Source organism: Phasianus colchicus, chromosome 5 (genome assembly GCF_987193195.1).
Source record: "Phasianus colchicus chromosome 5, bPhaCol1.hap1.1, whole genome shotgun sequence".
Taxonomy (NCBI): domain Eukaryota; kingdom Metazoa; phylum Chordata; class Aves; order Galliformes; family Phasianidae; genus Phasianus; species Phasianus colchicus.
The window spans coordinates 46,397,996-46,423,374 of NC_143440.1; the positions used below are offsets into that span (position 1 = coordinate 46,397,996).

General features: G+C 37.5%; 1 protein-coding gene across 16 annotated transcripts in view; it reads left to right on the plus strand.

Moving 5' to 3' along the window:
- The window catches only part of UNC79 (unc-79 subunit of NALCN channel complex), a 95,987-nt gene that overhangs the window by 28,492 nt on the left and 42,116 nt on the right, over positions 1 to 25,379 (plus strand). For 7 of the 16 annotated variants that reach the window (XM_090141530.1, XM_090141537.1, XM_090141531.1 and 4 more), the window contains 20 exons: positions 80 to 270; positions 1,268 to 1,391; positions 1,984 to 2,124; positions 3,376 to 3,597; positions 4,135 to 4,362; positions 5,057 to 5,198; positions 5,598 to 5,677; positions 5,762 to 5,910; positions 7,066 to 7,223; positions 7,573 to 7,754; positions 8,184 to 8,385; positions 9,934 to 10,113; positions 11,146 to 11,211; positions 13,972 to 14,258; positions 17,183 to 17,365; positions 18,160 to 18,322; positions 20,126 to 20,278; positions 20,801 to 22,021; positions 24,028 to 24,135; positions 24,418 to 24,486. In XM_090141530.1, coding sequence (XP_089997656.1) covers positions 80 to 270; positions 1,268 to 1,391; positions 1,984 to 2,124; positions 3,376 to 3,597; positions 4,135 to 4,362; positions 5,057 to 5,198; positions 5,598 to 5,677; positions 5,762 to 5,910; positions 7,066 to 7,223; positions 7,573 to 7,754; positions 8,184 to 8,385; positions 9,934 to 10,113; positions 11,146 to 11,211; positions 13,972 to 14,258; positions 17,183 to 17,365; positions 18,160 to 18,322; positions 20,126 to 20,278; positions 20,801 to 22,021; positions 24,028 to 24,135; positions 24,418 to 24,486 — 4,249 coding nt within the window. The remainder of the gene's footprint in view (positions 1 to 79; positions 271 to 1,267; positions 1,392 to 1,983; positions 2,125 to 3,375; positions 3,598 to 4,134; positions 4,363 to 5,056; positions 5,199 to 5,597; positions 5,678 to 5,761; positions 5,911 to 7,065; positions 7,224 to 7,572; positions 7,755 to 8,183; positions 8,386 to 9,933; positions 10,114 to 11,145; positions 11,212 to 13,971; positions 14,259 to 17,182; positions 17,366 to 18,159; positions 18,323 to 20,125; positions 20,279 to 20,800; positions 22,022 to 24,027; positions 24,136 to 24,417; positions 24,487 to 25,379) is intronic. The other 9 variants (XM_090141534.1, XM_090141539.1, XM_031593057.2 and 6 more) reach the window with 5 other exon arrangements.

The window sequence follows — 25,379 nt, forward strand, 5'->3', positions numbered from 1 at the left end:
GCTTGTGCTGGGCTAGTTATATGGGACTAGAAGTAATGGTCATAATGGTCATCAGTATAATTCCTGAAAATATCCACAGGTTGGTGGATACTGGGATAAATCGTGTAGTGCTGTGACCCAATTAAAAGAAGGCCTGAATCGAATCCTTTGCTTGATTCCATACAATGTAATAAACCAGCCAGTGTGGGAATGCATAATGCCAGAGTGGTTGGAAGCTATAAGGACAGAAGTGCCTGATAATCAACTGAAAGAATTCCGAGAAGTATTAAGGTATGTAGACATTTGTAGAAACCTTTTTATTGTTACATGTGTATATGAAATAAGATGTTGGAAATGAATAAAGAAGTCATTCAGCCTACTTTGTGCAGTAGACAGTAGTGAGTGAATACTTCTGAATTTTTCATGAATTGTATTTAGACTAGAGCACTTAACCTTTGGGAAAGGTTCATTTTATTGTTCTTTGTATCCTTGAATCAGCTTCTTTGTTGAGCAAAGCACACTTTCAGTGTCTTCCTATAGCATGGTGGAAGAAGCTTCATTTTCCTCCTGGCTAGCTGTTGAGGAGAAAAACTGGGGACCAGTAGAGCTGGCACTGAAAAATAGTTGATTCATATTGATTTAACTACTATCTTCTCATGTTGAACAAAAAATTACCAGAATAAGAAAGGTGACTGTTGGAGTCATAATTCCATATTAGCTGTATGCCTTTGATAGCAAAGCTTCACACTGTCTGGCTCTGAAACTAACTGTAAGTTTATATATGTACAAACTGATGAAAACATGTTTGGAGTGGTGAGATGAGAAATTTTTCTATGTATCGAGTATAGAAATCAAATCAAACTGGACATAATATAAGGTGTGATGCAAATTCTTAAAGTGCATACTAAATTCACTGTGGTGAGGCACTAAACAGTTTGCTCAGATAAGCTGTGGAGGTGTTTAAGGCCAGGCTGGATGGGGCCACAGGCAGCCTGATCTGATCTAGTGTAGTGGTGCAATCCTGCCCACAGCAGGGGAGTTATAAATAAGTGGTCTTAAGATCCCTTCCAACTGAAGCCATTCAATGATTCTATGATATGATTCAATCAGAACGGATGGCATCAGCACCGTAGCTCAACTCCCCTGAAGAATGAGGATGGCAGTGAGATTCCAGAAGCATCACAAGTGCTAATTGTGAGATTGCCTTTCCAGTAGTTTTCTGTTATACCCTACCATGACAACATGTCATAATAACTCAGTGATGCTCTACTTTTGTCCTACTTTTCAGCAAAATGTTTGACATTGAACTTTGCCCTCTCCCTTTCTCCATGGAAGAGATGTTTGGCTTCATCAGTTGTCGATTCACAGGGTATCCAGCCTCTGTGCAAGAGCAAGCATTGCTTTGGCTGCATGTAAGTATCTTCTTTTAATAAGTCAGCAAAGGCCATTTTACCTGAGTAATCATGTATCCAGAATTTTTAAGTAAAGTACGATTCTTGTCAATTTTTTTTGCTCCTACTAACAGTTATGACAAGTTCAGATGAACTTATATTAGGTGACAAAGTAGGTGGTGATATTCCCACAGTTATAGGCAGATAACCAACGTTGTCAGTATATTGGCATCTGTAGGCAATCTGGCTGAATTCTTAGAATAAATATAGGAATTCCATTTTAGGTAATAATCAAGACAGTAAATAGTTATTCATACAACTATTTTTAATATTTTTGCTTCACAGAAACATTTTGTGCATAAAACTGATCTCAATGTACACCAAGCACTGTGTAATCAAATATTTTGAAAATATGCTTTTTTTAACAGTTCTCTTTTGCCTTGATTTGAATAGAAACCTAAAATTCACAGCTCACCTCACTGTATTCCAAAATTAAATGCATGCAACTTGCTGATCTGAGGATCATGTGATAAATATGCTTATAGAGTAGCTGGCATTTTTTTATCAATCTTGAAACTTATCTTTTTCTTTTTTACTTATTATCTTTCCTTAGGTATTATCTGAACTTGACATTGTTGTTCCTCTTCAGTTACTAATCAGCATGTTTTCTGATGGAGTTAATTCTGTGAAGGAATTAGCAAATCAAAGAAAATCTAGAGTCAGTGAACTGGCAGGAAATGTTGCAGCTCGGAGGGTAATGGTTATTTCTCCTGCATGGTATTTTTTTTTTTTTTTTTTTTGCTTAGAACAGTTATCCTAATTGAATGCATGTGAAGAGTTAAAGTCATTTTTCAATATGGCAACAGGCAACATTTGATTGGAACCCCAATACAAATTTTGAGAGTGAAATAAAATTGACATGACTTCTTCAGTTAATACCTCTCTGTCAAGTGGTCAGTGTAAAGATAATGCAGGTAGGAATTAACTGCAGTTTTTCATCAGTGAACTCAGATGGGATATTTTTTGAGCGTTTGTCATGATATATTTTCTAACTATTTTCATTCTTTTCATTTGCTTTTAATGTCTGTTAACAATGTTTTTTATGGACAACTGGTCACCCAGAGTTAATTTTTATTTTGATACATGTTTGATGGGTTAGGATGATTTGGGGGGATGACAGAACAATTATTTTTTTTTTGCCTGTATTTTTACCCCTCCAAGAAATGTAAAAATTTCTATAAAGAAAATTAATTTGTCAAAAGCTTATGATCTGTTAAAATATACATATATTTACAAATATGTAGGCATTAACACACTTGGACTGATGGGACTAACTTTCTAGTCATCTTCCACAAAGTGCTTTGTGGACAGAAGAAACAGTGTTAAAAGATTATATCTTTAGATTATAGACCTACAGCATCTAGGCAGTTGATGATCCTGCATGTTTAGTCCTCCCACATTCTAATGTAGCTCAGCAGAGAGCACTTACACAGCTTGTTCATGACCACTTATAAACTAAATAGAAACATTGGATGATATAGTAATCCAGACCCTATAGATGGTCTAAAGATAGTCTTTGTGTAATCTAACCATATATTTCCTCGAAACACTGAGGTTCTGATGTTGTTGTAAGGGATCTATGGTGGTGTGAACATAGATTCGTACAGAAGTGCACATCTTACTGTTGTTATGCCTACTTCGTTTACAGCTACCCATATTCTTGTATAGCTATAATTATACTATTGTCTTGAGATACTCTCTATTAGTTTCCTGCTATTGAAGCTGATATCCCTGGGGCAAACCATTGTAACCTGATGGCCACTGTATTACCAGCACCAATTTTCTGTCTTGTTTATGATGATGCAGGTTAAAAAATAAATAAAAGCTACCAAAAGGAATAGTAAAGCTGTGTCAAAATTCTTGACATTTTCCTCAGTCTTGTATAGAATAAGATTGTTTAAATGCTTAGTATTCATTTGAACATGTTTACTTTATGTGTCTTCAGGTAAGCGTTGCTTCTGACCCTGGTCGCAGAGTTCAGCACAACATGCTGAGTCCTTTCCCAAGCCCCTTCCAGAGCCCATTTCGAAGTCCTATACATAGTCCTTTTCACAGTCCCTTCAAGAACTTTGGGCATCCTAGTGGGAAGGCAATTGATTTTGACTGTGAGGATGACGAAATGAATCTTAATTGCTTCATTTTGATGTTCGACCTCATCTTGAAGCAGGTACTCATGGAAGAAAAATATCCATATTAAGGGACACTGAAGTTCTGTAGTCACTTTTGTCTCTCTAATCCTATATTGAGACCTTTTCTGATGAGGGACTATGACAAAATATAAGGCATTTAAATTTTTCTACAGCTTTCATGTGCCTTCACCTATATAAGAGTTAAGGGTTCATGGTCAGTGAAGAGAAGGTAAACATCTTCACACTCTGTTAAGTTTCTCATATGAGAAAAATTAGCTTTCCTTAGGTGATGTGCTTTTTCTACAGGCTAGAAGAATGTTGACAGGCTTAGATTAGATGCACAATTTTTGGTTAGCTAAAGTTACACATTGAGAATTCAGATCCAACTGTTTTGAGTAATAGTCTCCAAGTAACGTTAATGGTCCTGTACTTGAAATTGTTTATTTACCTTCAAAACCTTACTCCAGCTATTCAGTCTTGGGCTTGAACATTGGAAGAAATGTAGAAATAGGCATAACACTTCGGGCTGTGGTTTCTAAAGAAATATTAAATCCTTACTCTTTTCACTTTTTCAGATGGAACTCCAGGATGATGGTGTCACTTTGGGCTTAGAGAACAGCATTTCAAAAGATATAATATCCATCATAAACAATGTGTTCCAAGCACCCTGGGGTGGTTCTCACACATGTCAGAAAGATGAAAAAGCAGTTGAATGTGGTCTGTGTCAGTCCAGCATTCTGTGTTACCAGCTGGGTTTTGAGCTGCTGGAACAACTTGCTCCAAAAGAAGAGATCAGACTAGTGGTAAGTACAATAACCTGTATTACTGGCATGCTGAAACTCCTCTTCATTATTCTCATTACACTGTGCACAAGGGAGCAAAGCTGCACTGGAACATTTAGGAAGTTAAAGCAAAAATGCCACTGATTTTAAAATCTCCTAAGGTTGAATTTATTCAGAGAACACAGGGAAGATGGCAATATTCCTTCACTGTGAACTCTTCTCCCTGTCAATGCTGCCCACTTTGGAAGTACACTCCCATGATACTGTTTTAAATAAAACGTGAAACATTAATACTTAGTGCTTTTCATCTTCCTTTAAGGGCTAAGAGTAGATACTTTCAAACAATTAATGATTTTGAATAGAAGGAGGCAACTTGAAATGTCTTAGTTCTTGCTTGATTGTTGAAAATGCTCAGAAAAGAAGACAGGTTTGGTGGGTCGAGAGGTCTAAGGATACTTCTCCGCTCAAATATGCAGCCATTAAGTGTGATCACTTAAATCCATGTCTGAAACATGATCTTATTGTCAGAATGCAGTTGCTTCTGGAGGATTTTAGATGTGCAGATAATTTGAATACACAAGTTTACATGGAAGCTAGACAATCTCTGACTCATTTGGGCTCAGTTTATCCACACAAAATGTTACTAACAGCGAGATATGGCCTAATGTATTTAGAAAACATCAAGAAATGAATTTAACTTATTATGTTCTTAAAGGAGCCCACAGATAACCTTGAGGATAGTCTTCTGTATACTAGACCTGAGTTTATTATAGGAACTGAAGGAGAAGAGGAAGACAAATCGGCACCAAAACATGGAGAAAACCCAGGGAATCACACAGAGACCACGGAAAATACTGGTAGGTTTGGTGAGAAGACTGAGTATTTACATTAGGCCTTGAAAGAAATGTTTCATTCATACAGAATACAGGGTTTTGAAGCAGTTTTTCAGAAGCCACAATACGTAGTCACTTTTCTTCTCACACATTTTATTCTTTCAGCATATCAACAGAAGACTGTATTATGTTAGTAGTAGGTGTTTTTGACTCAAAGTGTTGGAATAAATCTTGGCTTTGTGAACATATCAAGTAACAAAAACATTGGATGCCAAATTCTGTTCAGTTGTAAATTTACTGATGTCAGTGTTACTATGGCAAGAATTAATTTGCTTCTGATTACTTTGACATTCTTTAGTTTCACTTTGAATCCACAAATGAGAGGACTTTAACAACAGTTTATGTAACTTACATTTTTAACAGCGATAAAGAATGATACAGAAAGAAAATTTTGTTATCAGCAACTTCCAGTTACCTTGAAGCTCATATACACTATATTGCAGGTAAAATTATTTACTTGTTTGTTTAGCTTGAATTTTCACTTAAGTGGTTTTGCTGTGTTGAGAGTAGTGCCTCTGCTTACACAGGAAATGTCAAGATTTGAAGAACCAGACATTCTTTTTAACATGCTGAACTGTCTGAAGATTCTTTGTCTTCATGGAGAATGCCTGTATATAGCAAGAAAGGACCATCCACAATTTCTTGCTTATATTCAAGATCACATGCTGATATCAAGGTAGTCTTTTATTACACATTTTATCTTCATACTTAATTGATTCCCAAATAAACATTCATTGTGACTGCAAAGAATTTGCAGGTTTAATAGGGAAAATTCAGGAAGCGTGTTACAGAACCATGGAAAGGTTAAGAAGCTGTGTAAATATTCTATCTAATGTGCCCTTATGAGGCTACATGTAGAACTGAGATACCTGCTTTGTCCAGTTCCATATTTACTTGAGCATCTCTAGCCCTATCAGAGGTGAACATACAGCTGGGCAAAAGACAAAGTAATTATTTTGATTTAAGTAGTGTTTTTATTTGCTTTCTTTTTCTTTCTTTCTTTCTTTCTTTTTTTTTTTTTTTCCCCCAGAGAAATGGGAAAGTATTGGGATCTAGTAAAACACTGGTAAGCATTTCGTATTGCCCTGCATCTGCTTGGAAACAAGTTCTGGTGTTGCTCAGTTCGCTATACTTTATCAGTTTGACATGCTATACTTCAAGAGATATAGGATTCAAATTCCAGTAGTTGTCTGAGTCCTCCTTCAGGCCATAATCACGCATTAAAAGTGGTAGTGAAACATTTCAACAAAAAGAGAACAAAGTGTTGCATAGGAACCAAATATGAGACCACCCAGCCCACTGTTGAAATGAGGGCATGTAGTCTTAAGTATTACAACTCTCATACTGATGGCCCAAATTGATTTAAAATGGAGTGTACAATTGACTTAATCTCAGAATTATTTCTCTTTTATGTTATCTCAAGAAGGCTTTTTTTTTTTCCAAGAAAAAAAAAACTACAATGAAAACTTTATCAAAAAATATAAATTTTGCAGAAAGAATTTTACATCACAGTGGTTTGTGGATGCACATAATTCATAATTGCAAGACAGTTCACATGGCTCAAATGCCATGAATTAGTTAAAGTTTTGGTGTTTCAGTGTAAGGAATATCTAGACCTGGATTTTCAAGTAAAAATTTTGAATTTAAAGACTTCCAAGTAGCTCTATTCATGTATAAGCAACTCTGTAGTGTTCACCTGAAGGTCTACGACTGCTCATAGAGATTCTACTGGAAAGTGCATTCCCACTAAATAATACAGTGTGGACATTTCAAAGTAAAGATGTCAAGAGAAAGCTCCTATAAACAGTCTTCATATTTTTGGTCTTTCCAGCTTGTGGGGAGTTGTGAAGTCTGAGTTCTCTCAGCTTTCTTCCCTGGCAGTCCCACTGGTTCTTCATGCACTTTCACTTCCTCACGGAGCTGACATTTTCTGGACAATCATAAACAGCAATTTCAACAGCAAAGATTGGAAGATGAGGTTTGAAGCAGGTAGGCCTGGAAAACATACTGTTTGATCTTTGTTGCTTTCCTGAAGAGGTAGAGCTTTCTCTGCTGCAAGTGAGGAAACATGTAATGGAAGATTATCTTTTTGCTGGTTTGAAGAGCTTGGGAGATAGTGTGGTGCAAAACAATGGCACTAGAATAAGGGAGAACATCAGGCATTATGGAAAATCAAAGCAAAACCAAAATCATGATAACACCTCCCAGCTATTTTTTGTTGTAACTTTCTAAAATATGCTTACTTGTAGGAGAGGTGTGTTAATCAAAACACAGAAGGCATAAAGAAGCTACTGCCTAAGTTAATGTTCATATTTTCTTTCTCTGGGGGTTGCTACAGTGGAGAAGGTGGCCGTATTGTGCAGATTTTTGGATATCCACTCTGTGACAAAAAATCACCTACTGAAGTACTCTTTGGCTCATGCATTCTGCTGTTTCCTGACTGCTGTGGAAGATGTCAACCCAGCAGTAGCTACAAGAGCTGGATTATTACTTGACACCATAAAGAGGCCAGCTTTACAGGTAGTTTCATTATACAGAAAAATGCATTCAAACAAAATCTGGATTTTCACCCAGTGTTTGGAGTGCTTCAGGTGTACAGCATCACAGTCATTGCTAGAACTTCTTCAAACAAGCCTTGTGGGTTTTTGAATCAAATGTGTAGTAGGGCAGAACATTTGCACATCCTTTTATATTCCTCAAAACCTTGGAAATTTCTGCTTTCTAAATATAATTTATCTTCTTACCTACTTAACTTTTCCATTGAGAGTTGAAACATTAGCCCTCATTTAAAGGAGTAGGAAAAAAGGACCTAAACCTTTATCCTATACAAATAGTCAGAAATTAGAGTTTTGTCATGCCTTTGCTTTAAAAAAAAAAGAAAAAAAAAAAAAAGCTTATAGTCTTCACATCTCAGTACTGTTGTTTGTTCGTTTTTTTTTTCCTCCCTAGGGTCTTTGTCTCTGCCTTGATTTCCAGTTTGACACAGTTGTCAAGGACAGGCCCACAATTCTCAGTAAGCTTTTGCTACTTCATTTTCTAAAAGCGGATATTCCAGCTTTGAGCTGGGAGTTCTTTGTGAATCGCTTTGAGACCTTGTCTCTGGAAGCACAGCTTCATCTGGACTGCAACAAAGAATTCCCTTTCCCAACAAGTAAGCAGCATCCAAATCAATCTGACCACCTTTTATGAGCTTCTGGAATTTCAGCTGCTTGGAAGGGTCGAAGGGAGGTGTAGGCCTCCCTTGTCTAGCCTGAAACTTTCAGGCTAGAAGAACACTCAAAGAGCACTTTTTGACTGCCTAAATACAGCAAAGGCTATATTTCATTGTACCTTTTGGCTTCATATTTTATTCTCACTAGGATTTGATTGCCAATCTTGGCAATTTTTTAAACATGGTCTGTTTCTGTGGCCACTCAACTGCAAACTGCATTATCCCACTGAGTTCTTCTGTGCATATTTTTATTCTAACAGCATGCTATTCTCAAAAGTCTATGTCATGCCTGACACTGTTCTGTAATGGTCTGTACAGGGATAGCTGTAGGAGTTGCATGGTCCTTGAACGTAAACAAATGCACTGGGGCACAGCAAAAGAAGTACACAAACTCCCAGCCAGTGCTTGGTTAGCTGTTCGTGTACTGATGAACAAAATTGTTGGTAAATATTTGTCCTGTTCATGCTTGATTTCTTGATGAATACCATGCCTGTCTCCATTCACTAGTGGAGGGTAAAAATAATTCGTGCATTACTGTTTAGTATGTTGAATAATTAAAAACTTCCTTAACTAAGTGTTGGACCGTGAGGTTCATCTATTTCCATCTGATTTGCCTGAAGGAGGTTGGGAACAGCTGTTTGGACAGCATGTGTCCCTCAGCAGCCTAATGCCTTCTCCTACACTTGCATGAAGGCCTAAAAAAGCCCAGGTGGTGCTACTGCATCCATGTAATGAATGTAGGTAGAATAAGTATTTTCATCTGTGTATGTGAGTAGCTTGACCCAAAGCAGAGGGCTGAGGCCTGAGAAGGGAATCTCAACATTAGTTTCTATCTCCTCTAGTTGCAGATGTGGACTTAAAAGATAATTTTTAAGATTCTCTTGAGCCTTTCTCTGTCCTCTGAAAGACATAAGCGGTGCAAGAGATGGGGTCACTGGATTCAGTCACTTACATAATAAACCTCTGTGTTTGAATGCACTATAGACATAAGTACAGAAAAGTGTTAGAGACTTTATTCAGACATGCAATGGCACTGCTAATAACAAGACTATAAAAGCATAATCGCTCTCACAGAATTTTGGAGGAACCGTTCCAATCCAGGATGATAGGTATAGGCAGAACATGAGGCAAAACTACATGCCATGTTTGGTAAGACTGCACTTGTGAGATTTCTGCCATTTTAAATAGGGAACTCCTCATATTACTTTAGCCTGAAATTTAGATTTTTGGTCCAAGAGCCTTTTTCCAGTCTTGAAAGAAGATAGAAGGGACACCATTACTTTTTAACACAGCTAAGCTCTTCGGGGTTTTATGGGTTTCAGATTGGGAACATGCAAATAAGTTCCTTGCAGATGGACCCCTTGAACCCATATGAATCTTTCTTGACTTCAGTGGGACTGGGGGCCCAGTTGCATTTGGCACTTGGCAGCACTAGGGCCTCACCATGCTGTGGAATGAATCCTAACTTGGTCAATTGCATTTGCAAAGCTATCACTGCTGTCCGGACAAATGTCGCCAACCTCAGTGATGCAGCAATGTGGAAGATCAAGAGGGCTCGTTTCGCACGTAATCGTCAGAAGAGTGTGCGTTCCCTGAGGGACAGTGTGAAGGGACCAGTGGAGTCAAAGAGAGCGCTCTCCCTTCCAGAAACCTTAACCACCAAAATTCGTTGAGTATCTGTTTATGTTTTTGTCTCCCTTAGGGTTGTATCCTATTGTTGGGTACACAATGGAATTGTCAATATTTCTCCAAACAGGATAGCTAAACTAGGTTTCTGATCAATTTGGGCAGTATTCAGATATTATTAGTGAGTTTGACAAAGAATATTGACAAACATTATATCTATGCTCTGTTTAAAATACCAGAAAGAAATGCTCCAAAACTAGTTTGTGTATGCATCTTAATTTTTAATTGTGGTTAGTACACAGTAATTTTTTTCTGAAATCAATACATTTATGGAAAAATTCAACTGTTACTAATTCATTAATTGTAATTACCCATCAGTATATACAGCATATGCTTAGGAATTTTAAAAACAACTGTTAATGAATCAAATGTAGACGTCTTCAGAATTCCTTTGTGAGTAAAATTACAAAATCATATCCATGCAACACATTCTTCCTGCTAGCTTGTGTAGGAGGGCCTACGTGATGGAAAATCTTAAGCCTCTATGAAGCAATGTACACATAGCTTTCCAAGCAAAACTGAAGCTTGAACATACTCTTTTAGAGAATTTTACAAACATGGATTTGTCTTATATTCAGATTGGATCTCTTGCATTGCTCCTACCCATATATTAGGAACAGACAAAATGTTAAAACTTGGATGTTAGTGAACTGCTATATGATTTATTTTCTTCAAACCAGGCAGCACTATATTTTGGGACTCTTACGTAATCCTTCTTGACTGGTTTCTGATCCTGCACAGGTGTTCCTGTGTGATGACACTTCCACCAGAAAAAAACTGAATGATGGAGAGAACTAGAATTACAGAACATGGTGTACAAAATCTGTTGAGCACAGGAGTAACATTTCAAATGGTTACACTCATTGCCTTGACAACACTGCATGAGCAAATGAACATAAATATGCTAGCACTGAATGTATGCTGAAGCATAAGACATGAATGCTACTTACTTAAACAGTTGTGTTTTTTGTTGTTGTTGTTTTGTTTGTTGTCGTTGTTTTTTAATTTTTTAAGCTGTGAGCTTGACCAGACATGAGCAGTCTGCTCCAGCACTTGGCGGAACACCAGAGCAAACACCAGGTGGGTTTGAAGTGAGTGCTTTGATGAAACAGGCAAATGAAGTACTGGCTTGCTGGCTCCTGAGAAAACCCTGTGCATGTTGTAAGATATCTAAAAGGCACAACTTAGTTCCAAAGGGTGTAACTTCTTGTTTTGTTCTTGATTTGCCCTTTTTTATACTTAGTAGTTCACGGCTGGAGAGAGGTTGTTCAGAAGCAATCATCTATTGCTGCCATTGTCTCATTCTCTGGTTTCGTTGCCCCTGAAAACAAGCATATCTTTAGTATGGTGGCCCCATGGGTTATGTGTGTTCAGCCTGATCTTTGACTTCTGGATTTTAAAGGGAGGGTAGAAGAATGTTTTTGATTGTAGTTATTACTCTTTTCCATGCTGTATATTTACAGACATTGTAAGTCCATTATTTTATATTTACTGACAACTTTTTTGTGAAGATGCTTCACTTCTGTCAGGTGTGCATTGAATAGTTAGTTCAGCAGGGTTCAAGTAAGTAAATAGTTTTTAAACAATTATGGTTTGCTGACAGTTCTTGTTCTGGCTGAGACCTTTGTAGACTGACCAATTGGAAGTGAAATTCCTTTGATTTATCTCTTTTCACATTAATTCCTTAGAACATGCAATATTTCCAGCCAACGCAACTTCAGAATCAGAACTGATTGTCTTATTGGGTGATCAGCTAAACAGGAGAATCTTGCCACTTTGGCTGCTGACCAAGAGCTGTGGAATGGACTGGGAGAGTCTCAGAATTAGCACTGGTTATAGTACTATTAAGCTAGCCCAGTGAGACTTAGAAATCAACCAGTTCATTACAGAATATGTATGCAGGTTGTCACTGACTCATAGAAGGGGCAAATGAAATCATAATGTGAAGAGGAGAGATATCAGCAAATGATTGTTGCTCATTTAATGATACCATTCACCTGCTATAGGCTGGGCTTAAAGAAACTTGTCACATTAGAAGTGTCAGTCTCACGGTAGGCATTGTTAGCCATTGTGATTTTGTTAAATGCGTTTTGTTATTTCAGACATTCAACTTTTGAGTGCCAGGCTCACCTAATTAGTGGTTTTCACCAAAAGATACATATAAAACATTGTAGGTAGACAGTAAGTATTGATGTGAAAAAAATCTGAATTCAAGGTTATCACAGATGCCTTCAAAATTAGAAGACAAATGGCTGTCCCTCTGCTCCTGCCCAGTGTTTATAAATTCTCTGAAATCTTAATTTTGGTTTTTGAAGGTTTGACTCATGGTTTTTAACTCTTTGCATTGGCAATACTGAGCATATCTTCTGAGGAATGAACCAAGTCCTAAACACAGTCTGTACATCTGTTATAGAAAAGCATTTATTTTTTTGCATACCTCTTGAATGAACTAGTCTTTATACACATCTGTTTTTTTTCTAGATCTAGAACTAATCTTTGTATAGTCCAAATACAAGATCATACTTTGAGTTAATCTTACTTGTAGCTTCTGTCCTAGAAACTTCAATTCTAACAGTTCTTGCAGTAAGGGCTACTTCCAGTAATTGACAGGATTTATTCATTAAATGAGTACAAATAGATCATCTTGTAATTCTGCTTCATACCAGCTTGCTTTATCACAATTATTCACTGTTAGACAGACTTATAAGCACACATCAGAAAATAAATCTGATATGTTTTAGCAAAAATTTTAGTTAACAGTAATAGTATTTACAGAACAAACTAAAAATAGTGACGTAATAAAAACTTAATTTTAGTGTTTCCCTCTTTGATTCTGTCAGAATAGTATTGTCTGTTCTCTTTCTTGATGATCTCAGACAGAATAATTTTTATTGCACATAGAGTGCATTTTATTTATACAGAAATATTTCATTTAAATTACTGTTTTAAAATAGAAGTAGTTAGAATAATATTCCTCACTGTGCTTTAGCCATACACATATTCATGATTTAATAAAATAATCTGATACACTGATGTGTGAAATAGTTTCTGCTTTCCAAGAACTCAGTTGTTATGGTAGGGAATGCTTATTGCTAAAGTAAGTTTTAAACTTCTCTGGGAAAAAGTCACAGTACATGGAGTGTCAAACCTAATAAATGATCGTGCCTACGTTTGGCAAAAGTTATTTTAGAAATATTTGGACTCAGTATTAAAAGAAAAGTATTTTTATTGCCTAGAACTTTATCTCCCTTTTGTCATTTGATACATTCTCTACTGGCAAAGGCTAATGTCCACACCTTGCTGAGGAAAAGCAGAAAATCATGCCAGCTGAGAATGTGGTGGCCATGGAATTTTATTCTCTTAGTGAACACGAATGAAAAGGTATGATAATACTCAGCTTGGCAGAGAGGCACAAAAGGGGCCTGAGGCAACCTGATTGAGTAGGTGACCACTGTGCCTATGGCAGGAATTGGAACTAGATAGTCTTTAAGGTCTCTTCCAACCCAAGTCAATCTATGATTCTATGATGGGAAGATAAACAGCTCTGTTAAACACAGGAAAGCTGAGAAATGGAATTTGGTGTGCATGGTAGGTATTATTGTGCTGTTGACTGTTGAACTGGATGATCTTGGAAGTCTTTTCCAACCTTGGTGATTCTATTTTTCTATGATACTGAGGTGTAACAATGGGACAGTGCCCTCAGAAATGCATGCCTATCTCTCCTGTGACCTCATCCATGTGGAAGTGGAGCAATTAACTCTGGAAGAAATTTGTGGTATATTCTGTATCCTTTTTGCAGTTTTTATATAGCTGATACTAATGTTTCTCTTATATTGATAGGACAACCCTCTCCAGAGAATGATAATACGATAAAAGACTTGCTGCCAGAGGATGCTGGGATTGATCACCAGACTGTTCACCAGCTGATCACTGTGCTAATGAAGTTCATGGCAAAGGATGAAAGCAGTGCTGAGTCAGACATCAGCAGTGCTAAAGCTTTCAACACAGTCAAGCGCCATCTGTATGTCCTGCTTGGTTATGATCAGCAGGAAGGATGCTTCATGATTGCACCACAAAAAATGCGCGTTTCCACCTGCTTCAATGCCTTTATTGCTGGAATAGCACAAGTAGGTGAAGGCAATTATTATTATTATTATTTTTTCTGCTATTTCTCTTTGCCTGTTGTTGAAATGGTGGTAACACAGCTGCATTTATACCGAAATAATGCCTTCTTTCTTCATCTTCAAAGTAAAGAGAGCTGTAATTACTTACCTCATAATGCTCTTCTAAGGCTTGATTCTTACTGATAGAGCAGTTTGTGATCCTAGGATGAAAAATGCTTCATGCTTGCAGAATATTCTTTTTATTTGTGATGAAGCATCATCAGGTTGGTGTTTCATAGGCAAAATAGAAGGTTTTAATTTATACTGAGTAGCAGCAAATGCATCCTGATTCATTGTCTTGGACATTCATTGCAGTATACTGTTAATTGGAATAATTCTTCACTTGTACACTTTGAAGCTGAATTGTGTAAAAGTAGTTTCAGGCCTGCTATTGTTTATTGAGTGTCTGGCAGTGGTAATTTAGATCTCTAGACTGTATCTTCTCTGTTTTTTTTAATGTGTTTTGAGGTTTGGATACCCAAACTTCAGTGACCAACACTGATCTGATTTTCAGTTAACATAGTCTAAATATCAGTCTCTACTTTCCTTTTCCTCTGTCTTTGATACATCTCAGGATAGCCGAATTCACAATTTTTGTTTGAAAAGCTTTACAGTTGAATTCTGCTTCCTTTGAAATGAAATGGAGTTTCAGTAGGCTACAGTTTTTCTGTAGATGTCCCTGTTCGTTGCAGGGGAATCGGAGTACATGACCTTTAAAAGGTCCCTTCCAACTCAAATGATTCTATGATTCGGTGATTTCCTCCGTGTAGCAGGCACCAAAACTAACTTGTATTCTGGGAGGTTTCTTTTCCTCTAGCTGTAGGGCTGCTTTCAGCTTTTGTCCTTGAAAGAGTGCATCTTTCCTAGCAGCAGCTGTTTTTTGAAACCAGTTCAGTGTTGCCCCACATGGTGGCAATGTTGTACAGTTGTGTTCGGGGGGGGGGAAGTACAGCGGGGGTAGAGCCTGGCTTTGTCATTTCAGGCTCTGTATCCCAGGCTGAGTTCTGCTCAGTGTTTGCAACATTATTTATTCCAGATCTTCCTGTGACATCTTAAAAAATGGATCTGCTCAGTTAAGACACATCTGCATTATGTTATGTGTTGTGTTAAGGCTGAGTTCTGTCTTCCTTGTATGGGTGATTCTTTCCTAACTGTGTTATATAATTGTATGTCATCCTGAGAGGACAAGGCACACTGCAGGGAAGAACCATATTTGGTGATTATATGTCATCTGTTCAACAAAGTAACCACACAAAGATAGACGTAGCATTTATCCGTTTAGGTCTATGCACATAACAGTAAAATTTGAGGCAACTACTCATCAAACTGGAGAATTTTGTAGGGACTAAACTTTATTCATCTTGTTCAGGAGGAAACTTGAGAGATGAGCTTTGTGTTCGTAAAATAGACCTGTCCCTTTCTTGTAATAAAAGCAAAACCAGAACAGGAAGACCTGAAGGAAATGGATGATGTGGTTGAAACATTAGTGTCTGTTTAGATGGACAAGTACCCTGTTAAAGCACCGAATCCACTTAAACTGCAGGAAGGTGATAAGGGGGTGTGCTGGAGTTTGCTTGCTCTGCTGTTGTACCTTCCTAGACAATGACCATTCTTCGTCAGTGTCAGGGACAAGGATTTTGTGGGTCCTTGAAATTATCTGATTCAACTACTGATTCCTGGACATAAAGCTTTAAAGAAAAATCATGCAGCAGATCGCACAAGTAGGCATCCAGCCAGGTCTCAAATATGTCCAGAAAAGGAGACTCCACAACCTTTCTGGACAGCCTGTTCCAGTGCTCCATCACTTTCTTCCTTGTGTCAGTATGGAACTTCCTGTGTTGCAGTTTGTGACTGCTGCCCCTTGTTCTACTATTGCTTACCACCAAAAAGAGTCTGATCTCATCAGCTCAACTCCTGCACTTCACATGTTTATAAACAGTGATGAGATTCCCTCTCAGCCTTCTCTTCTCCATACTGAAGTGTCCCAGGTCTCAGCCTTTCCTCATACAGGAAATGTTTGAAGCCCTTAATAATCTTTGTCACGCTCCACTGCACTCTTTCTAGGAGTTCCCTGTCTTTTTGAACTGTGGAGCCAAAAACTGGATACTGTACTCCAGATGTGGCCTCACCAGGGCAAAATAGAGGGGGAGGATCATCTCTTTTGACCTGTTGGCCACGCTGTTTTTAGTGCACCCCAGGATACCATTGAACTTCTTGGCCATAAGGGCACACTGCTGGCTCGTGGCCAAACTGCTGTCCAAAAGGACACCCAGGCCCTTCCCTGTAGGTCAATCTCTAACCTATACTGATGCATGTGGTTATTCCTCTCCAGGTGCAAGACTCTACACTTGCTCTTCTTGAAGCTCCTAGGACTCCTCTCTGCCCAACTTTCTAGTCTGTCCAGGTCTTGTTGAATGGCAGCACAGCCTTTCAGCAAGACCTGGACAGACTGGAGAGTTGCTGCAAGACTGACAAGAAAACAGTGAAAACTGTTAGTACAACATTAATTTAGAAAACAAGCCAACTAAGAACAAGAAGTAACCCATAATTGCATTGTAAACATGGGATATATACAGCATGGTTTTATCTATTAAAGCATAACCAATTTGTGCCATAATATAAGGCTATACCTGCATGATATATGTTGTGGATGTGACAATGTATATGAGTATTCTGACTGTGCAAGATGGAAAACTTTCAGAATGCATCTTCCTTTGTTTCATTTTACCTATCTAGCTAAAACGAGAGCCTGACAAACTGGCAAAAGTTTTTAATTGATAGTAAGACTACCATAAAAATGTTACTGGTATGTAAACTGAATTATTTTACTTTATCACATCAGTGGAGCTGATTTGGTGAGCTAATCCCTGTGCTGATATTCTTTTCAGGTGATGGACTACAACATCAACCTGGGAAAACACCTTCTTCCTTTGGTGGTGCAGGTGTTGAAATACTGCACTTGTCCTCAGCTAAGGCATTACTTCCAGCAGCCTCCTCGCTGCTCCCTCTGGTCCCTCAAACCTCACATTCGGCAGATGTGGTTAAAGGCTTTACTTGTCATTCTCTATAAGGTGAGTGGTCCCAAAGAGGTGCTGTTTATCTTAAAAATCACACTTAAAAGTGAAATTTATTACATGGAACGCCTAATTGTACTGCAAATGAAAGGAACTGCAAAGTACACCTCTGATTTGCTTACCCTTTGTATTTAATTTCAAAGCCCAAAGTAATTAGGCTTTCAACTGTGCTACCTGGCCTGTTATTCCTGCTGTCTGTATTGTCTTTTCCATAGTTAATTGTAAAGGAAAAATATAGGTTTGAAAACTGTAAAATGCTATGTAAAGATTGAAAAATTAGAAAGGTCTTAAATAATATTTAGTTTTTTTAGAAATAAATTATAACTTTTAAATGGGGAGTCAGCTTATTAACATTTACTCTTTAATTAAGTGATTGTTAAAATATAGGATGTTTACACACTGAAACTTAGTTGTGAATAATTTTGATATGCTTAACAGAGCTCTTGCAGTTTTACAGAGCATGCAAGGAAGTGGAGACACTAAAAATGAGTGGTACCTGCAAATTGAAATACAGCATTTGGAGGATAAGAACTTTTTCATTACTAGGTACAATTGGTTTTGCCATATACGTCAATAAAGCAATATATTAAATCATAATAGGGACTCTATTGAAGTGTCTGTACAAAGTTGAAAACAGTCCTGCTCCTCACCATGCATTTAGAAATGTGCGATCAAAGGAAGGCAAAGGGCATCCAAGCTGACAATATTCTTGTCATTTTTCTACTGCCTAAATGTTTATCCATGGAGAAAGGTTGAGTTTTAAGCTGAAGTTTTTTTCTTTCACTGAACAGTACCCCTACAGAGACTGTGAAATCAGCAAGATTGTACTTCACCTAATCCATATCACAGTCAATACCCTCAATGCTCAGTATCACAGCTGCAAGCCCCATGCAACTGCTGGTCCTTTGTATAGTGACAACAGTAACATAAGCCGATACAGTGAAAAGGAAAAAGGTACTTTAAACACTTTCATTTGTTTGATAGTCGTTTATTTAATCCATGAAGTATCTCAGATGTTGTAGAAATGGGCAGATGTGGTCTAAAATTTAGAAAATAATTCTCAGAATTAAGTCCAAGGTCTGATTTATCTGACAACCTGTAGCCCTCTGTTGCAACATAAATAAATTCACTGTTTCTTTGTAGACAAAGCATAGCACAGCAGTCTGACTTTTATCTTGGAGAGAGGATGCCTTAGGCTGAGTAGTTCATTCACACACCTAGGTAGTCCTTGGCTTTTTTAATGAGACTTTTAACTGACTGTACACATACATAACAATTGCAACCACCCTTCACTGCATTATTGCTATATTCAGATACAGGGAGTGCAATTCATCTGACCAAACATGATATATACACACATTCTCTAGTGGTCTAGAGTCAAGAATCCAGTTGGTTAAGATAAAAAAAAGCAGCCCCTTCTGGTGTACGTTTCATCTCATCTTAAAGCAGATGTTAAAAATAGTGACTTAAAACTAATTTATGGTAACATGCCATAGTACCAAATAGTAGATGTTTAAAAGTGGAAGCGATGAACTCAGTCTATTTTCTTCCCCCCATGTAAATGGAGCTAAAGTTTGCTCAGATGCAAACGTGTATGATACTTATGTCTAAAGGCAGAAGACTTGTTCATTCCTTGAAGTCTGAATTTGATTGTTAACTCCCTACTGCTTGCGAACAGGTACTGTGACGGTGTGAGTTGGTGTAAGGTTAGGTCAAAAGTAGTCTCTTGATTTATTAAGCTCAGTCCCTACAGAAGTTCATATCATCAACTTTCTTTGATGTTTTTTTTATATCTTATCAATTAGTTTTCTTAACCCTGAAGCTTTAAGATGGTTGTTTCGGACTTCACATCTAATAGAAACTTCTGCCATTTTGAAGACTAAAGACATTAATGTTCAGTTTGTCTTCAATTTTTGGCCATTCCAGCTGTTCGACTTCTATGCCACCTCCTCATTCCTCAACACCAAATGCACTTCCTTTCCATGCCCACCTAATAGAACTGACAGGGCAAAATTTACTTCTTCTCTTGAATCCTAAGGAGGTGCCTAAAGAGACAGATGAGAAATATGGTTTTTTTCCCCTCTCCTTATTTTTTAAGTAGCTATTTCATATAGGCAATGTATTTATTTTTTGGTGCATAGATGGACTTATGTCTGTCTTCCTTTCTGCCATTTCCAATCACAGGTTCTCAAATTCAACCATAAAACTTTACTAATACTACTCAGATCAACATTTTCATAGTTCATATTATTAGATTTCATTCCATTACTATTACCAGCCATTCAAGATTATTGTTCTTTTTTTCTTTTTCACTTTCCTATTTTGTTTATTACAGACCCTGTAGTCATAGTAATTCCCATCTCCTGCAATTTACAGTTTCTCATTGAGCAGTATAGACAGTTATTTACTCAAGTCAGTGTCCAAAGTTATTGTTTCTTTCATCTAAGGAATCTGTGCTGTTAGTAGGAAAATATCAGCCTAGAATGGTAAAAGCATTGGTATGCTTTTGTTGTATTGTAGCCCATTTTCCATTTATCTCTGCTCTTTCTGACTTGAATTCATGATGTAACAAGAATGGAGCGGTTCTAGCTATTTTCTATAGGTGTTAGGTTTTTTGTTTTTTGTTTTGTTTTTAAACAAAATTTAGATGACTCTTCAAATTTAATTGAAAACTTAGCTGAGGCTTTATCACATTGAAAGCTTTTCAGTCAAGGGATTACACTCTGTGAAGATTAATAACGTTTTTTCTTTCTCCAGCAGAGGAAGACAGTGTTTTTGATGAGTCTGATATTCATGATACACCAACTGGACCTTGCAATAAAGAATCTCAAACATTCTTTGCAAGACTGAAAAGAATTGGTGGCAGCAAAATGGTGAAATATCAACCAGTTGAGATGAATGCTCAGAGAAGTATGATTTTTTTTTTTCTCATATTACTCATGTAGAAATACAATTTCCCACTTACAGTTTCAAATTACCACCTTTCTTTGTAAAGTTTATTGCATTGCATGTCCACAATGCTGTAATCCAAAGTTATTTTGAAACCTCTTCAAAATGGTCTGTGTAGCTAATTTCTTCTTTTACCTTTTATAACTAACACAGCCATGTCAAATGTCCTTAGAAATTACTTGACTGTGCAATCTTCTATCCAATGCATAAGGTAAAGCAGTCTGCCTGCAAGTTGTATCTGATCAGGATGAGTAGAATTTGGACAAATCCTATTATTTCAGTGTGGGTTTTTTTTTGTAATTATTGTTTTGTTTATCTCTTTTAATTTGTAAAAATCAATACAATGTGTCTCTGAGGTGAAAACAAATTTTAGGGTTTTGATTAATACTGGTTTTGTATTCGAAATGCCAGTGAATTGTGAGATGAAGATATCTTGCAGAAGTTTCCAACTAAGGTAGTATTAGCTCTTTCTGTTTTAATCAGGTGAAATAGAGCTGGCTGAATATAGAGAGACGGGGGCCTTACAAGACAGTATTCTACGCTGTGTGAGAGAAGAAAGCATTCAGAAAAAAAAACTGCGCTCTCTAAAACAAAAATCTCTTGATATAGGGAATGCAGACTCCCTGTTGTTTACATTAGATGAACATCGCAGGAAGTCCTGCATAGATCGATGTGACTTAGAAAAACCACCTGTCCCTGCTGCTTATGCGATACACAGGCAGAGTGATTATGGACGATCTCGGCAGAATTCTTCCACTAAAGCTGAAAATATAGAAATACAAGAAAATCCTCTTTCTGCAGAGAGTTTCCAGGAAACAAGACGACCTGTCATACCAGAAGTTAGGTTAAACTGCATGGAAACCTTTGAAGTGAAGGTGGACTCTCCAGTTAAACCTGCTGGTCCCAAAGAAGATTTAGATCTGATAGATTTGTCCTCTGACTCAACGTCAGGTCCAGAAAAGCATTCAGTACTTTCCACTTCAGACAGTGACTCTTTAGTCTTTGAACCACTTCCTCCTCTAAGAATAGTGGAGAGTGATGAAGAAGAAACAATAAACCAGTTAAATGATGAGGTCTCTGGAAAAACCACAGTGTCATCTCCCTCAACACCTATCAACATCTCTGCGCTCAGCCTCAGCACAACACCTCTGGTCCAGTTCAGCATTGAAGATTGCTCCAAAGACTTTAGTTCTAAGGATACAAGTAACAGCACTTCAGCAGGAATAGAGGACATCCTTTCTACTTCTCCCAAAGATAAAAAGAACTCTTTGGATTTAGGTAAGCCTGAAGAACTTCAGGACGTATCCTGTGGGAACTCACTAACGTTGAAACAGAAAAGGGACCTGCTGCAGAAGTCATTTGCCCTTCCAGAAACGTCCCTTGATGATAACTCTGAACTCAGTGTGGAGGAAATTAGGCCTAGTGGAGCAATTCCAAGTCCCAGTGTTAAAACAGTCCTCATAAAAGTTCCTGAGGATTCTGAAAACCAAACCGAAAGTGATAAACTTGGTAACAACCCAGAGTCTGATACTGAACAAAACACAGAACAAAAACAAGAAGAGGAGACTGAGGAGTCAGAATTTAAAATTCAGATTGTCCCCCGCCAGAGGAAGCAGAGGAAGATTGCTGTGAGTGCTATTCAGAGAGAATACCTGGACATTTCCTTTAACATCCTTGACAAGCTGGGAGAGCAGAAGGAAGTAGGTGAGCTCAACTGCTGCCTTATGGTGTATTGTGAAGGTTTTTGTAACAGATAGGTATTTATACAAAGAAAGATATGTGATCTGGTGCAATCTGAACTAGCTGAAATTTTCCAGGTGTTAGTTTTTCACAAGGAATGTACTAGCCATGCAGGTATCATGCATGTCCAGGGGAGAGCCCATGTGAAAAGGAAGTTGGAGCTCAATGACGAAAGTACTGTCCCTCATATCAAAGCTAGGGAGTGGAACTCTGTGACTTCTTTATGTGAGCAGTCAGGAAAATTGTCATTCTTCTGTGCCTTTTATCCTGTTAATCGAGTCCATATTTTGCTGGTCGTTTTCTCTATGTAGTGATTTTTGTCTCGTATTTCTTCTGCAGACAGAAGGCAGTGGAAAGCAAACTGGAAAGCAAACTTAGCAGAGCTAAGAGCACATGGGATTAACTACAGATTGCATTTAGTAACAAAGATATTCATGTTTTGTTTTTATACTGTAGTTGGATATACATAAAGTTTACAAGGCTTGTACTTATTAAAGATTTGAAGTGCTAGCATGTGGAAAACTATGGAGTACTTCCATTTATCCTTAGTTTTTTTCAGATCATTCCAATACAGGGTTTTGTTACTAAGTTCTTCAGGTGGAGAGAAAGTACATTTTTAACTGCAGAGATTTCAACTGAATGTGTCTAGAAAAGTGTTAAAAATGTATTCTGCTGCCTCTTCTGTGGCTATTCCTTTTCAGGATTTTTCAGAGATTGGGTTTTTATCAGTCTTTTTAAAAACATACATTAATTATAAAATCAAAAATCCTCTAGGCCTCAGTTCTTTGAAGAGAAGAGTAATACTTACGTATGCTTGACCTCACTTATTTCTCAGTTACTTCAGAGGGAACCACGGTATAATTTCCAATTATGATTCATGAATTTGTGATATCCCAGTTCTATGAGGAGAAATCATTCAGTGTGATCATAGCTGCACTGTTACATTTGTTTGAGGCTGAATGTCCTATTTGTGGTACTAGTAAGCTGATGAACTGCTGAAGCTTTGTAAAAACAAAAGAGAGCTAAGTGCTTTTGAACCTTTCACATAGGTTCTTTGAGAAGAATGGTCATTAAAAGCATTTGGATTAAAATGTTTTTTTTTTTTTTTTTTTTTTTTTTTTTAATTAACTGTAAGGACCACTAGTAAGTTTTCATGAATTCCCTAACAAAAACATCCTCAAAACATCTTGAAAGGACTCCCAGTTCTGAAACACCACATGGAATCTAGGATTTTAGCATATACAATAGTCATTTCTTGGCAGGCATCTACATATGTCACCTAAAGGGAGCATAAACCAATCACAATGACTCATTAAATGCTCACTTGCATTACAGACAGTTTGCATAACTAGATAATTTAGTTACTTGGGTAGTTTAATGTGTCTCATGCATCTGTTTTCCTTTGTTTTAGCCTTACTAATTAATTTATTTGAGAACGTATTTGTTGTAATTAATTTAAGTAGGCTTAATATCACCATCATAATACAGTGATTGTAAGTTCAAAGCCTTATTTGAGCTTTGTCATCCTGTTGTACATCCGTATGTGTTAGAAGGGCTTCTGACACAAGTGATTTCTGAATTAAATATGCAAATGGTGATTGTTTCTTCAACCACACAACTGTAGGATACAGAATTTCATGCCTGAGCCTCTTTACAGCACAGATATGTATTTATATGTTGGTGGTCCTGTTAGTTAATTTGTGAGCAGGATTGAAAACAAACTCTACATGCATTAGTTATTTCTGAGCTCTAAATGGGCACATGTACAAATCTCCTTCAAAAAGTGATTTTAAGTAATAGATCCCTGTGCATCTATAAACACTACCACTGAGTCCTTTTAGAACTGCTGCGAATGCCAGATGGTGAATGGATGACTGAAAAAGTGTGAGAAAGACATATAGCATGAAAGCAGATGAAAAATATTTATTGATTCTGACCACTGACGGTTTAAGTAAAATCTCTGTATGTAGATCCTGCTGCCAAAGGACTTTCAACTCTGGAAATGCCAAGAGAATCATCTTCTGCACCAACCCTTGAAGCAGGTGTCCCAGAGACAAGTAGTCACTCTTCCATATCAAGTAAGTGCATCCCTGATTCAAGAATTTAATTTCTTGTTGTATTTATACATCAGATACATATCATATATGGCAAATGCCTCCCTCTGAGTTTTATTGATACTTGGAAACATGGCTGTGCAGGACATAATTAGATTTGTTTAATCTATGTCAAGGGTGTTAGCAGTCAGTAACTACAAGATTTTCTGTTGTGACTTGGCAAATTTGTGAAATGTGATTTGCCTGATTTAGGCTAGGTAGCAGATAAAAGCAGAATTTCACTGAAGCTAAATGCTTATTTTACAGCGAGAGAAAACACTGTCAACTGTATGTGCACAGAGAAGAGGATGAGAGCTTCGCAGGACTATTACTGTGGTCTTCATCATATTTTTTGTTTTACCTTAGGAAAAAAACCCACACAAATCTCTTGCAATTTTTGTAAAGTGCTTTTAAGTGCCACTCAGCTGAAATGCATTAACTTCTTATCTGGGAGTGCTATACTCATCTCAAGGGAAAGTGAACAAGGTTGATTTTAAAAGTTATTGTCACATGGCTTAATAGAACAGGTGTAGTTAACATTGGAAGGTGGAGGCATCTTGGAATAGTTTAACAAAATCCAGAATTGCATGTCCATCTAGGCAATGTTAAGTAAGACACCTGAAGGTTGATGGGATGGAATCTGTGGGTAGTAGAAAAGAAAGGGGAAATGATGATCTGCTTTGATACCAGTGAGCTGCTAGATTGGAGTATCACCTTATTAAAGGATGATGTTATTGTGGCATGCTAGATTAGCTCTTGGAACAGTGGTTTCCTCTCTGGTTTTACCAAAAGCATCTTGAGAGATGTGCATTTCACAGAATTGAACACTCATTGTCCACTTAATGAGAGTCTGAAAAGCAGTTAAATAGCCACCAGTTAAGACCTATCACTGTCTGGTTTCAGTGAGTGCTCTGTGTTTCTGTAAATTCCAGTACATGAAATCTGGAATAGTATCTGTATCATACTGAGCAGTTCAAAATGGCGGGAAGCTGCAGGAAGCCCTGGTAGTTGCAGCAGAAACAGAAACAGAAGCAGCAGCAGGTGCAGAAAAGAGTAAGTGGCTAGAGATCCCTGGGGGTATGAGGATGTTTCTGAACCACAACAGTTTGAGTGTGCAATCCCATTGTATGGAAAAGTCAAGTAAGTGGGGCAGAAGCCTGGGCTGTCTGAACAGGGAACTCTGCCTGGAAATAAATATCTGACTTCTGCAAGCAAGGCCTGGCTTCACA